Here is a 14,793-nt window from a genome sequence, read left to right as displayed (position 1 = left end):
AATTCCCACTGAGAGTCTCTGTTGGCTCAGTAAGAGCAGAGACTGCATTCTAAAGCAGCTCAATGCCCCCAGCTAACCATGGAAGTCTGTCCTTCGAGCAGTTCCCATTCATCATCAGCTGCCATTCTGAACCCCACTGTGCAAAACAGCAAAACTTCTACTGCAAATGGTTGCAGTCACCAAAGCTCTGCCCACTATCCAGGTATTAGCCTTCTCTCTCCTGTTTTCCATCTTAGCTTATTTCTGCTCCCAAAAATATAACTTCTCTTTGACAGCCAAAACACAAACCAATAAGTCACTTCTCACTGCTCCTTCCTGCACCCCAAAAGGAATGCTTACCTGTCATCTCTACAGCACTGCGCCCGCTCAGAAGTAACATTCAAAATTGATTCTTTCATACTTCGTGACTGAGGACTGCAGAAACTCCCTTCTGCATGGCAGTAAGGAAAGGACGTCCATCCCCATTGTGTCCCCCTGTGCACTGAAAGGCGCTGTTGGATCTCTGGCAGCCTGCTGGTTGTTGCTCACAAACACAGGGAACTGCACCACACTGTTCTAAAGAGAGAAAGGAAGAAACGTTGGTGGGAACAGGCAGCCAAGGTTTGCAGAGAGGTTCCAGGTTGTGCCAGAGATAGGATATCAGAGTGCTGAGACATTACTAATCACTAAAGGAAACATTTGGGAGCATATTCACAATGTTTGCAAAAATTATAATTACTGGGCACAGTTAGTTTTCCTATGGCTCAGCTGGAGGAGGCAGGTGCTCTCAGACATCAGCTCAGGGGGTTCAGCTGAGACACCTGCACAGTGCTGGGATAATTCTGACGGAAACTGTCTTCGGATACCACAGTTAAATTCATCCAAAATTGTCATGCAGTCTTTGTTCTTGATCACCACTTCTTCCCCACACTTCACTACTCCAAGCAGCTAGAACAAACTTCTCAGAAGAAATCCAGGGTATTAGAGACCTGGCAACCATAACCAAGCAAAGCTTGCAGGAGGGCAGTGCCCACTCTTTGCTACCACCCTGCTCCAGCAGGTTAAGGAGTCTGAGCCACGCTGTCCTTTTGCAGTTGAGGAGAAAAGATTTTTGGCAGCTAATGCCAACCTTTCTCACTAAGATACACCTAAGGCATTGAATGCTCTTCCCAGCACCAAACCCAGCTCACCTGTATGTTCTGGTCAGCCTGAGCTGTGCCCAGCTCACGCACACGCCGCAGCGGTGCTTCTGATGGGTTCTCACAGGGTGATCTGTTCCAAGGAGGCCCAAAGCTTTGTCTCCATGTGCAGCACACTCACCAGAGCACCAGCTCTGCTCACCAGCTGTGGGACAAACGCTCCTACTCCAGCAATGATTGCAACCTTGGTTAGTGTGCCCGTAGCACTTCTGTGCTTTCATCATAAGCAAAAGGGAGGGGTCACCTCCTAGATCCAGATTTTAAGAAAGCAACAGAATGGTCACCCAGTGGGGTGATCTGAAGTAAAATAACAGAGAAATTAAGATGACTCTTTTGCATCCAGCTCAGATCACCCTCTTGCTCAGGCACCACACAATCAGACCAAGGAGATGTTGCCTCTGGGCTGCCTTCAGCATGGAGGCTGGAAGGGTTTGGGCTTCCAAACACTCAGCAAGCATTTGGATGAGACAGCTTCCTGCTGGGGAGCCCTCTGACATCACTGCTGCCTCCTCTGGTACCATACCTGCAGATGCTTCAGAGCTCATTAGCATGGACTTCCTTCCTCCCATCAGCAGCTGCTCCTGCACTGACCTTCATTCATACTGGGATACCATCTGCTTCCAGCATGAGCTGACCTGCAGGACAGAGAAAGGAAACGTGGGATTAGCACAAATGCAGAAGCCCAAGGCTGTGTCACCACCATATACTGCAGCCTTGGGAAATCAGCTGCAACTACAACTTTGATCAGAATTAAAACAGGCACTGTACATTAAGTGTGACCTCTGAAGTTATTGCCATGATCAGAAATAGACACTGAAATCACTCACATAACTGTAGGTGGTTACCTCCAAATTCTTTTGCTTTGGGGAAAATATGGCAACAAGAAGGAAATGCAGAAATGGAGACAAGAGCCTGGTCAGTTTGGTGGCCTTCTACAATGGAGCGACAGCATCAGTGGGAAAAGGAAGAGCAACTGACATCACCTGGCAGATGTTTGCAAGGCCTTCAGTGTTGTGTGAGTTTCCTGTTAGCACTGAACATGAACAAATCTACCACGGAGCAACACGGTGAGCCCTCACTCACCTCAACAGAGGTCGACCTGAAACCCCATCCTTTCGCCTATCCATGTGCACACAGAATGGGAGTGAAGGTGTTTGCATTCCCTGCTGTCTGCTGCGGGGTTGTGCTGGTGGCAGTGCAGTTGGTTTGCTTTTTCTTCAGAGGGGGAAGGAGCTTTGGGTTAGAGGCACGTCCTGTGCCAGAGCATCCCGATGGCATGTGTGGGATCAGCAGGTCTGTCAGAGAAGTAGGTGCGGTTGCGTGCCTAGCTACAGGAGAGGAAAGGGAAGAGATCCCAGCGTGGCTCTCACGATGCTCTGAAACACAGGGCAGCTGGGTAGAGGGGAATCAAAGATGGGAGGGAACCATCAAACCCAGTCGGTGCATGTCCCTGAAGTCTTGCAGACCCAGAGCTTCCCAGGTTGTTTCTGATTTTGTAGCATTTGTGTGCTGCAGGATGAGCAAAAGGTTTTGCTGCTTGATTCTTCTGCAAGAGTCACTGAGCTGCAGACCAAGCAGAACTGTCTGACATTGGTCAGTGTGAGCTCCTCCTGCCGCAGGGTGATGATGACAGGTGTGCAGATGATTTGCACAGCCAGCTCATAGGTGGGAGCCAGGAAAGGACACAGCAAGAGAGAGGTGTTAGGTAGCAGCCAAGGCATCAAAAAGCCCTGAAAAGCATCACAAAGCCACAGCCAGGAAGCTTGGGATTATCATGAGCAGCATCCAGGATGCTAGAGAGTATTTGCTACCGTACCAAATGGTAGCTGCAGGCATCCCAAAGCCAGACAAAATGGGAACAAGCCTGGAGCTCTGCTTCATGCACCCCACAGCCGCACATTGCAAGCTGAGATGCCTTGCTGTTTGTTGCATTCATCCCAATCCCTGTGAATGAAGACTCCACAGGCAGTCAAGGTGTTGAGTGAGCACGAGTGTGCTTTTATTATTATGTGAAAGACAGGAGGGCATGAGAGGTCCAGGTAAAGATGGGAATCATCCTCTCTTGGATGGAAAGATCACGGAGAGAGTGGCTCAGAGCTCTCAGTGCTACTGTCCGGTGCCTGGGGCTGGACGCCTGATTCTAAGTCCCCCTCCAAGAGGCTCTGCTTATCCTCGCTGATGCTGACCTGCTCCTGCGTGGAGGTGCTGCTGTCGGGGCACTCAGACTGTGCTTGGGCTGGGCTGCACTGCAGAGGCACTGGGTCACAGTCCAGGCTGGTGACTGTGGTGTCTGGCAGGCTCAGGTCAGCATCTTCATCAGAGCCAGGAGAAATGAGGGCTTGAACTTGGATGAGCTCCTTGTGTCCGTCACTGTTGTTATGCAGAAGGCTGTCATCTGAACTGCAGCGATTTGTGCTTCCTAAGAGCTCTCCATTGATGGAAGCACACAGCCCATCATTGCTACTTGCTCTGGCTTTTCTGGGTTGACAAGGGCTTGATTCACCTAGGAAGGATACGCAGGGGTTAGTGTCAAACTTTCACAAGCTGAATTATGAAAGTGGTTCTTGATCAGGAGTGAACTGAAGGTTTTAAGTATGGGCTGGAACACTAGAAGGAGATACAAGCCTACTGACAGCATGGATTCTATGTTGCTGAAAAGCAGGGTTTTGAATGCTGGATTTGCACCCTTACCTGCCAGGACTATGACTTCTGTTTCTGAGGGCTCCCTGAGACTGCACTGTAGTTGATGTTTGGCCACACAGGATGGTTGCCCCAGGCTGAAGCAGGAACACCAGCATCCAGCTGGTGATTCCTTCATCTTGCTGGGTGGATTTTGTCTGGAGAGAGAAAGCAGGGAATGGTTTGCGTCGTGCATTGTGTAGGGTGATGCAAGAGCTGCACTGAGCTCTTGCCAACAGTTGCTTGTTCCTAGCACTGCCTCGTTTTTGCTGAAACACAACTTAGAAACTTGCTCGTTTCAAACAGTTGAGGATGGTTCCATTCCCATAGCTCAGCCCTGAAGTCTTGCTGTCTAAATTCCCCTAAACTATGTCAAGCAAGATGCAGAGCATGTGAGCAAAGGCTCCACAGCTGTACAGGACAGCATCTAAGGGATGGCTTTTATTGAGCTGGCAGTTGCAACTGTGCAGCCATAAAGGAAGTTCAAAAGCATCTCTGACTCTGACATTGACAGCTCATCGGCCCATCTCACTGCCATGTTTAGTTTCTAGTGCCAGCAAGTCTGACCAACAGCTCTGCTTTGAGGAGAACCGGGATTGGTTTCAGGCACTTGAAATCCAGAAAACTCCAACGTTTCCAGGTACAGCCGGCACGGCCAGGATAGATGTCAGCGTGGCTTTCTACATCTAAGGACTGCCTGCCCAGCAAGGAAGGAATGCCAGCCTTGTGTGGCTAAACTGAGCCCTTCGGGCAACTGGATGTTAGTTCAATCTCACAGTCCAAAGGGAGTGGAGATTCACTGCAACCATTAGTTTAATTGAGTTTCAGCAGGTTTGGCACTAGAAATAATGGGGAAAAAAAACAACAAAAAACCACAAAAACCCACCCAAACAATGATGATAGGTGCTGGAAAAGGAAGTCCTCTTTACCTTTCAGATGGAAAGTCTATGACTGTGTGAAATTTCCCCAGTAAAGATGCAGGGCCTTCTTCCACTTCTATGTCCCTGCTCTCTGTCACGACGGGAGAGCTGCTGTGGCCTCGCCTCTGAGCCTGTGCCTCCTCCAGAGTGAGCAGCTCTGTGGCAGGAGAAGACACCCATACAGACTTGGGCCCCGAGAGAGAACTGTGCCCTGTAAGGGAAAGCCACAAGTAAGAGCGAGGATCAGAAAGCGGCAGCACAGCTATCACAGTTCTGGGGGAGGTGTTGTATTTTTCTCAGATTTGCTTATCTGAGACACTGGAAGAAGAGGAGCTCAAAATAACCATGTGGCCAGAGGCGTGTTTATGGCAAAGGACACAGTCATAATTAATGAGCAGCTCACTGTATTGAAACCGGCAAACAAAATCCCTAGAAAATGGGGGCAGGGAACTGAGAAAGCTTTGCTGCCACACTTTCATCAAGCTTCACCTGCATGCAAAACACCATAATGACTGTGACGGTTTTCTTCTTGTCAAGTTTGGGTTTGCACATTCTCAGCATCCAGCAACAGGATGCCATATTCTAATGGAAGCCCAGAAGCTTGCTGTCCCCTCGATAGTAAAAGCATATTTCAAAGATCTTGGAGAAGGCCTGCATTTGATCAAGGTGTCTGATCAAGATAAAGCTAATGGAGAAAGACACTCACCTGCTCCATCTGCAATGTCAGATCTGGATTTGGAGCAGAAGAGGACGTCTGCGTGGTTGATGATGAATTCCACCACAGCCGACTGCATCTGCAGCTCCATGCAGGCAGCTGTTCCGCTGGCACAGGCAGACTCTTTCTGCTGTGATCTGTAGAAAAGGCAAGTTTTAGAAGTCATTTCTCCAAGATCATTTCCCCAAGTCTGAATTGCTGTAGCCCAAAGCTGTCAAAGTGGGCACTGGAGACTTCCGCAGTGGGCAATCGGTGATGCCACTGAAGAAGTTCTCCTGGCTGATCAAGGACACACCAGTCCCATCTAAACAAGAGAGCAGAAATGGTCATCTAGAAATTGTGCCTATGGGTTTGGAGAACAGTCCAGGCTCCTCCTCTGCTGTCAACCACTTACTACAGATTTTACAGGAGAAGAGCACATTTGATGGAGAAAAAGGGAGGATTGCTTTATTTTACTGGAGAACAGATCTAAGCGTTCTGTTGAAACGGAAAAAGAAGTTTACCTTAAGAGGTTTGGAGCCCACACAATGGCTAAGTTCTTAGCGTGCATGTTTGTGATAGAGCAGTTCCCAGCCAGACAAGCCAAGTGTCTCATCAAGTACTCCAGTGTCCTGGAAAACAAGAGAGGCAAATGTTCAGCACCAACAAGCATGCCGTGCTGCAATTCACAAAGCAAACCTCTATACACGCTAGTTGTTATTGCTACTGTCACTGAAGATGAAGTAGATCCAACTTGACTAAGTGCCACACTGCAGCACCAAGCCCCAGCTCAGCACAGCTGCAGCCATCAGCCGCACCAAGTGTGCAGCCCCCGTGCCCAGGAACTGACCCCATAAATTAACCCCATGTAGCTTAAACCACTTCAGCATGCACAGGCATCATGTTGCTAGCATGAGACAAAGCCTGGAATCGCCCTCTGAAATGCAGCAGGGCTGAGCTCAGCAGACTGAGGGCAGCACTAACCTGTAGTGAGGAGCGGGCAGCTGCTGGATGACGTCCTGCATTCTGACCAGCCGCTCCTCATCTGTAGTGGCATCAATAGCATCCTGGAATAGTGCAGAAAGGGATTGAGTCACAAATCAGCCTAGATACCTGCCACAGGGTCAGGAACTATGGGGACAGTGCACTGTTGGACAGCACTGAGGCACATTTGATGCCTTCCAAGAGGTATCTGGGGAACATAGCAGCATGCAGCTGGTGCCACCAAGGCCAAGGAGTCCAAGCACTGGGCTGGTTTACAGCCTGGTTGAGCAGCTCAGCTCCTCACAGTGGCCATTCATCTCCAAGTACACTTTGCTACTGATCCCATTCCTGTTCTGTAAATGGTTGGGGAATAGAAAAAAAAAAAAACCACGCAGGCATTCTCGCAAGCATTATGAATACGGAAACAACCACCTTCTGGCACCACCAAAAGTGGCATCAGTATGACACATGGCAAAGACATGCAAAAGTAAACCTCATGGGACTAACAGAAAAAGGGCCTCAGAGCTGGGGCACTGCTGCAGCCATCTCCCAAGAGGCCCAGGGAAGATGTAGGGGAAAGATGTTGCCTTGTGCTTACCGAGAACTTGTCATACAGCTGGTCAGTGAGCAGAGGGTTTGGGAGCTCCCTGAAGTACATCTTGCAGAGGGAGCCCGCGCTGTGAATGTCGCGGACGGTTAGCTCAGGAATGTGCTCAGACTCAAATTCATGGCTGGAGAGAAGGACACAAAAATGGTTGAGAAAGAGGAAAGCAAGTAAAAAGCCACACCAAATGCAATCAAGAATGGGAAGGGCTTCCTGATTTACAGGAGAAAACACTCGGTCACCAGTGCCATATGAGCCATGCTGGATGGGATGTTTCCAAAAGGAGAACTTTTCTTTTTGCTAAGGCATTTCCCGCAGGCCTCTGAATGCCCACAACAAGGCACACGCCCCTACTGACAGCTGTGTCAGTCGCAGCACTCTTACCGGAGTCTCTGGATGTTGGACGCAACGCCGGACAGCCGGTATATCCCCTGCACCACACCGTGCTGCTCAATGAATTCGGCACAGCTCTGGAGGACCTGGGGGACTAAAGAACACGTGCCAGTGGTTAGTTGAGCTTCTTATTCAAGCCCTGGTTCAGGCTGTGCTCTTGTCATGTCCCATCCACTAAGCCCAGCCAGGCATGGTTTAAGCAAATACAAATGTGCTTGTCTCTTAGGAGCATTAGCCTCACTTTATCTTTCAGCCATCAACTCCCATTACCCATTTCTCCACTGGCATCAGCCTGCCCCTTGCTAGATATCATCTCCCTTTCATCTTTAGATTCCCTGCAGAGGAAGATCTCAGGAACAGTCCCTTACCATCACGACCTGAGTGGAGAAGATGCTCTCCCAGGTCACAGCCAAACACCCTTTCCTTCTCCACCTTCCGCTCTTTTGGCTTCTTTGGGTGGGTCTTCACAAAGGAACGAAGGAAGGTGATCAGCTTGCCGCGTTTCTTTGGCACTGCACAACAAAATGAAGAAACCAGTTCATTTCAGTTTTGGCTCAGTTGGACAAGGCTGAGCACAACACAATTCTACAGAGCACGTCAAAATGGGAAGAACATTACCAACAAGTACATACAAAAAAGGATTTTCCCCAGCTCTGGAGGAGTCCAAGGCCAGATTGGATGGGGCCCGGGGCATCCTGGTCTAGTCCCGCATTAAATGTGGATGCTGGCAGCCCACCCTGAGGCAGGGGGTTGGAGCTTGATGATCCTTGAGCTCCTTTCCATCCCAAGCCATTCTATGAGGATTCTAGCATTTCCCCAAGTCCAGTCATAAATCTCTGCACATTCCAATGGAGCTTAATGCACTCCTCTTGCTTAGCTTGCTCAACTTGGGGATTAAGGATCCTCTTGAAAAGCCACATTCTGATCAAGTGTATCACTAGCACAACCAGACCTCTATCTGTCCACCAGGCACACTGGCTGTTCTCAGCCTCGTACTGACTTGCTGGAGAACTGCCTTTGCCCTCCCTCAATCTCACTGCCTACAAAACAGCAGCCATATGTCCCGTGGTACGCATGAAGGATCATCAACACAGAGGATAACATGGGATGGATAAAGGAGGTATTAAACACGGAAGACACCCCAAAAAAGACTCCACTTTGCTTCCCTGCACCATCAAATGTAACATCCATACCTGGCTTTGGCACTGAATTGATGAGAGACTCTGGAATTTTTCCATCAATGAGCTCCACACACTCGCTAGGGAAAAATCCAACCTGTAATGAGAACAAAAAGAGAGGTACAATACTGAATGCAGCATTTCTCAGTCCTGAACTGGTAAACCTCGGAACGTGCTTGCCGGACGCTCCGTAAAGCTATTCAACAGAAAATGGCCTGCTTAAAAGTAATAATTATTCAACATTTGCAGCTAAAAGATCCAGAAAACTGCATACGGAGCAGGGAGAGGACAAGTATGCTACGCACTCCTAAATCCCAGCGTACCTGGACAGAAAGACTTCATATAGAAGTTACATATTATGATAATGCAGCTTTATCTGAGTTAGCACAGCCTATGAAATTTCTGCTGACTGAGATGCAGCTGCAATCCCCAGCTCTGAGCTACCCAGCATTCTGCAGCCAGCAGCAGCAACAAGAATGCCAAAGGTCTGTTACCCTACCTCGGCTGACAGCCAGTAACTTCCTAACAGACACTAACTTCATGTTCTGCCTGTGTGCAAACACAGATGCTCTGAGACACTGAAACCAGTGTCTTAGCTGCTGTATTTCCGAAGGTGCAGTTCAGTGGCCATGACCTGATGCATGTTGTGAAGGCTCTTGCTTCTAAGTTAATTGAGGAGGCAGTTTCCTCCTCTTTCAGCACTGGCCCAAGCCTACAGCAAAAGGGAAAGTCCTCTGACACCAATACAGGGAAACCGTTTACATGCATAAGCCATTCTCTGCAGGCAGAGCAGCTCTGAGCTGAGATTCCTGCCTTTACTGAAGTTGCGCTCTCAAGTCTGATGCTTGTGCCTACCTGAAAGCCATGCTTGCCTCTCCACCAGGGGGTCAGCTCCTTTGGTGGCATAGCAATAATGCACACAATGTCTCCCACCTGCAAGAGATTGCAACGTCAATCCCAGCTTCAGCACGGCTGGGAGGAAAGCACAGCTCAAATGACTGCATTCTTCTGCACTGCCAAATATCATTAAGCTTGAGAGAAATTGCACCAGTGCAGCTCTTAAGGCATTTGCCTTTGTACAACTGAACTTGGAGGTAGAAGAGTCACTATGTTACACAGCAGCAGGCTCTCTGACAAAGGGGATGGAAGAGCTCCAGTTATCTGCAGACATAAGTTAGCAGGACAGATACTGAACAGATCTACACACTCCATACACTGGTCTGCTGTTGCTCAGAGACCAGGCTACAATATGAGCAGCATCTGTTTGATCAGAAGATTCAAATGCCAACTAAAGCCGCATTTTAGAGATGGCTGAACTCCTTCCTGCATCCAACCCAGTGCAAGTCTAATCTGGAACTGCATCTTCTGGGCTTCACTTCACAAAACATTCTGAAGATGTCTGAGAATATTCCTGATGTATTCACACCTTATGCTCTTCTGCACATGACAACAAGGAATACCTTTGCTTACCTCAAAGGAGAGTTCATCCGGTGCCTGGGCAACATATCTCTTAATAACATGAGCAGCAGCAATAGCTGGAATATTAAGAGATGACTCCTCATGGAGCAGCAGGGGCTTCCCCTTGTTCTCAGTCTGAAACAGAGAGCACAGGCCACAGTGAGGAGCTGAGGACAAACGAGGAGGATTTCAGGCTGAGGAGCACATCTGCAGAGAAAGCTGCAGGAAATGCACTCGATCCTTATCATAAGGGGCACATAAGAAGGAACGGCAAGTCTAATAACAGTTGTTTCTCTTCCTGATGTGCAGCAGGCACTCGCCAGGCAATGCCAAGATGCATCTCTCTCTACCCAGACTAATCAGCAATGGCACTGATCTGGACAGGTGGCCTTGCCCGTTTCGCCCCATCCTTTCCTGCACTCTTTGTCCAGGAAGGTCAATTGTTTAAGATACTAGGAGACCGTTAAGAGGGAAACCAAAGCTCGTTCACAAAGTGCAAACGGTGCGATTGCAAGCAGAAAGCAAGCTCTCTTGATCAGTTCAACAGCAACAGTGAGGCCAAACAGGAGCATACAATGTTTGTTGTTTCTGCAGCTATTTCAAGGGAAAAATAGGAAGAGGACACCACAACCGAGACGGCTCCGATAGTTTTATAAACTTGCCACACTTGCACTATTGTCTTGCCAAAGGGGAGCGTAAGAGTCTGCTCACTTCTTGTAACCTATTGCCTGGGGACCTCAGCTGTGGACTAGACACAGGAGCTGGTCCACTGACCCAATCCTTGGCACGCTACAAGTGCCACCTTCCTTTAACTTGGTGAAGATGAGAACAACACTTTGTCTTTGGGTGACAAAATCCAGGCAGGATGGGGAAAATGCTCCTGCATCTTTTTTACGCCGGATCTGATTCTGTCGGTACTATGATTTCATAGCCATCTAGATGCCTGTAGCAAGGAAAGAAAGCTTTTAAGGCAGCTTTTCAGTGACACCAATAGAGCGGCAAGGATTCGCTCTCTCTTGAAAAGCAGGAGAGCACATTTGCAGCTCACTCTGCTGGCTCAAGTCAGGGAACAAAGGCCAATCAGAGTTTCATACTCTACCTTCTTCCATGCCACGTCACGCCCACAGCTGATCTCGCTGCATGTGTTGCCCATCACAGCAGGCACAACAAGCTGGAACTGAAAAGAAACACACTTGTATTTCCTCTGTTCACACACCACAGTACTGAGAGACTGCTGGAGAACTTGGCTACCCTCTGGCATAAGCAGGTGTTCTAGGAGCAACCACTTTGTTCAGTCAATTCAAATGTGAAAGCCTATTACGCAGCATTTTACCAAGTGGCTATCCCTTTGCTAGCAGATGGGGACTCTGGCGCAAAGCAGCAGATGCATTTGCCCAGGGCACTCTGACAGCACAGTAGCAGGGCAGAGAGAGGAATCATTGCTGGAGGTGGATCTGCTCCCCAGCCCTCATCTCCCAGCAACCTCACCACTGGCACCTACCGCAGCCTTGCACATGGATTTCATCTGCTTGCATCTCTGCAGTGCTCTCCACAGCTGTCGGGCACACTCACACAGCCAAAGCACGCATGCTTGTGTCCCTGAGTCATGTTGTGCAGCTCTGCACAAACTGGGGCTAGGACTCTTTGCCTAAGGGATTGGTTTCCTTAAGATTAGCTGGTCACAGCACACAGACAGCATCCTTCTGAGGGCTGAGCTGGAGGGGAAGTGGAAAAAACCCACACAGGACCAGTGTCCCATCAAGGCTGGATGAGGCTGTGTTACTAAACACGGTGCAACACAGGCTGCTGAACCATGTGGAGGACAAAACATGGCACATACCTGGCAAGAGATCAGAACAAGGTAGACAAGTTCCTTGAACCCGCAGCCTTTTCTTGTCACTTTGCTCTGTTCTTCCGCAAGTGAAAGCTGCACCAAGGGAGCAGGCAGAGGAGAGAGAAGGAACAGGTCAGTGAACTTGCACAATTAGCAAAGATGACAAAGGAAAAACCATGGGACAAATGCCACCTTTATAGATCGCTTGGGAATCTATGTACTGGGTGAAAATTATGTCTGATGGACAAGATGAGCTCTGCCAGCCAGCAGTTCTCAACATCTCACTGCCCACCCATCTATCTCACACTGTCTCAGCTTACCTACAAGATGCTGCACAAGACGGTGTGAAAATGAAGGTACTCAGTCGGTGCACAAGTGCAACAAGCAACGTACTCAGTCAGAGCTCAAGCGCTCCAATGAAGGGACGCAGCACGCACTGCTCCTCCCCTCATTCTAGCCACTTATGACATCACTAAGGGCCACCAAGCTGCTGCACCATGACAGACAAGGTGGGGAAGCAAGACCACGTCACAAGACCAGAAGATTCCAACACCCCACCCCAACATTCTAGAATCAGTGGGCGGTTATAATTCCATCTCAGCCAAATCCCGGAGAAGCTGGCATGGGGTTGTCATGACCAAAGTTGCAGCACCCAACGCTTGCTCTTGTTGAGCCCTGTACAACTGGCCTCAGGCCATTCCTCTGGAGGGCCTTCCTACCCTCAGACAGATGGACACGTCTTCCCAACAGCATACCTTGCAGTGCAGGGCCTATGTAGAATCCACACTAGAGTCCTACATGTCTATGTCTATATACACATTCATAACTACTATCTTTTTCTCTACCTTAGTCTTGAGCTACACAATTCAGCTGTTTCCTTTCCATAAAACAACCCCATTGACGTATCACTGCTGACACAACGTCCTTGCAAACACAGCAACTCCTAGCACTGACAGCGGCAGGTACAGCAAGCACAGGGCAGTGGGTTGCTTTGGATGCAGTTAGAGCACAGATCTGAGGTCTTAGTGGAAAGCGCCTTGCAAAGCACATCACGCCCTGCACCAAGCAGAGCGCTGTGCATCTTCCATCTCTCCAAGCTTTGGGGCTTTGAAGCGGCACAGTGTTTCTTGGGAGTTTGCCCCCCAGAACTCCAGAGCACATTGAGCTGTTCCCTGGCAATTCACAGCTTGCATAGGGTCAAACACAACAAAGAAAGAAGGAAAGAAAGAGGCAAAGGCCATGGCTGTGTACAGAAGCGCACAGGAAGGGTTCAGCGGGAGAAAGAAACCTGCTGCCATAAGTCATCTAAACAAAGGGTTTACATCTCAAAGTTACAGAGTTTTGAACACAGAAGCACTGCCACGCAAACAGCACAGTATTTGGAAAGCAGCACATCCCAGTCAGCCTCCTTGCCCTGCGCTAACCACTCAGCCAAACACAGAAATAAAACACACAAACTCTGTTTCTTTGCTCATGGCAGCCACGAAGCTCATGTTTTAGTGACACACAGAAGTGCATCTCCAGCTATTGTGTGTCTCGCTAAGGGCAAGCTCAGCTGTGAGCTGTCACTCAGCAGAAAACAAGCATACATAAACGGATGCCCTTATCCACACGAGCCAATCGGGATGCGAGGAATAAAAGGCTCATTGGGCCATGGGCAAAGCAGGGAGCACATAGGCAGGAAACAGGAAGGAGTTAACTCCAGCTCTCCTACACAAAAGACAGGGAGAGCTGAGTCAGCACCACAGGAAGAGTTATGACACAGCTTAAGAGCTTACAGACACCTGAGGTTGATAAAGGATGGTGCCAGGGTAACTCTCACCATTCTTTTGCAGGGGTCTTATGCATGTTTCGGATGCCGATTCCACTGCCTGTGTCATTTGTAGGAAGTCCAGATGACAAACACTCATTTTTTCTGGGTAATGCTTCTATGGTTTGATGGTTATGACTGGAAAAAAAAAAAAAAAAAAAAAAGATGCAGCCCTTAATTTACCACTGCTGTTCTTGTCAGCATATCTCAGACGAGCATTACACGTCCCTGCACCTGACTGAAAATTCATCCAAGTCTATGTTCCACATAGCTTCATCTCAGTGCCAAAAAGAAACACGTGCAGAGATGTTTAGAAGATTCTTTGTGCAGATAAAAGTGCAGGGTGTGTATGTATTCTCCTCAGTAATGAATATTACTTTATAATCCAAAGATAACTTTTCAAGAAGTAGAATGAAAGGTTGATGAAAAGGAAATACACAAAAAAACTATTGTCATTTAAAAAATCCTTTGCTAAACCTCTCCCCATCAAAAAGGAAGCATCCTGGGCATTATTAACAGCAGTTCGGAGAACATCTTGCACCACAAAATGCACCACAGTCTTTTTTTTTTTTTTTTTAACAAGCCCCTCATTTCTCTAATTAGTGTCAGATTCCCTCAAGTTAAAATACGTGAATCAGAACAGTCGTTTAGTCCTGCTGAGGTAGGAACCTATGGCTGGGATGTCCCCCCATCCCGTTCCACGCTATTTCCAGCATCGGTGGGGAAAGGAAGAGTAACTGACATCACCTACCCAGGCTTCTGCAAGGCCTTTGATATGGTCAAAGGGAGAAGCATAGATGAGAAGCGTGGGGGAGAGCTCCCGTGCCACAAAGCTCAGGGCTGGAGAAATCAAGGTTGCCTCCAAGATGCTGCTTTAAAACAACATGAGATACTGCTGTATAATCAATGGATATACAGATGCTATAATTAAGAAATATACAGGAAATTTAGGCTGAACAGGTTATCACACTAAAGAAGAATGGATGGAAAGCTTACCACCGAGTCCTGGGCTCTCTGAGAAGACTCCAAGAGGAGCAATCTCCAAAAGAGATCCTTCCTCA

At 48.5% G+C, this 14,793-nt stretch overlaps 1 protein-coding gene across 1 annotated transcript; it reads right to left on the bottom strand.

The window, feature by feature from the left end:
- Positions 1–3,159: 3,159 nt before the first annotated feature.
- LOC116235184 (rho GTPase-activating protein 32-like) lies at positions 3,160–12,395 on the bottom strand. The gene is made up of 15 exons (XM_031603180.2): positions 12,243–12,395; positions 11,929–12,015; positions 11,188–11,265; positions 10,101–10,223; positions 9,486–9,563; positions 8,646–8,727; positions 7,821–7,964; positions 7,444–7,546; positions 7,054–7,186; positions 6,456–6,538; positions 5,996–6,103; positions 5,484–5,629; positions 4,787–4,988; positions 3,870–4,015; positions 3,160–3,681 (listed from the first exon to the last, which is right to left on the bottom strand). The coding sequence occupies exons 3-15, from the start codon at positions 11,239–11,241 to the stop codon at positions 3,254–3,256; spliced, it is 1,830 nt and encodes a 609-aa protein (XP_031459040.2). The 5' UTR covers positions 11,242–11,265; positions 11,929–12,015; positions 12,243–12,395; the 3' UTR covers positions 3,160–3,253.
- Positions 12,396–14,793: the final 2,398 nt, after the last annotated feature.

Source organism: Phasianus colchicus, chromosome 1 (genome assembly GCF_987193195.1).
Source record: "Phasianus colchicus chromosome 1, bPhaCol1.hap1.1, whole genome shotgun sequence".
Taxonomy (NCBI): Eukaryota; Metazoa; Chordata; class Aves; order Galliformes; family Phasianidae; genus Phasianus; species Phasianus colchicus.
Note: the sequence above shows the minus strand (reverse complement) of the source record. Positions and strands in the feature narration are given on the sequence as shown.

Excerpts from the sequence above, each read along its gene's own strand:
- LOC116235184 (XM_031603180.2), bottom strand. The coding sequence starts at position 11,241 with ATGGGCAACACATGCAGCGAGATCAGCTGTGGGCGTGACGTGGCATGG. Across the intron at positions 9,564-10,100 it reads CGGATGAACTCTCCTTTGAG|GTGGGAGACATTGTGTGCAT; the intron begins GTAAGCAAAGGT and ends AATCTCTTGCAG. Across the intron at positions 8,728-9,485 it reads GAGGCAAGCATGGCTTTCAG|GTTGGATTTTTCCCTAGCGA; the intron begins GTAGGCACAAGC and ends TTCTCATTACAG.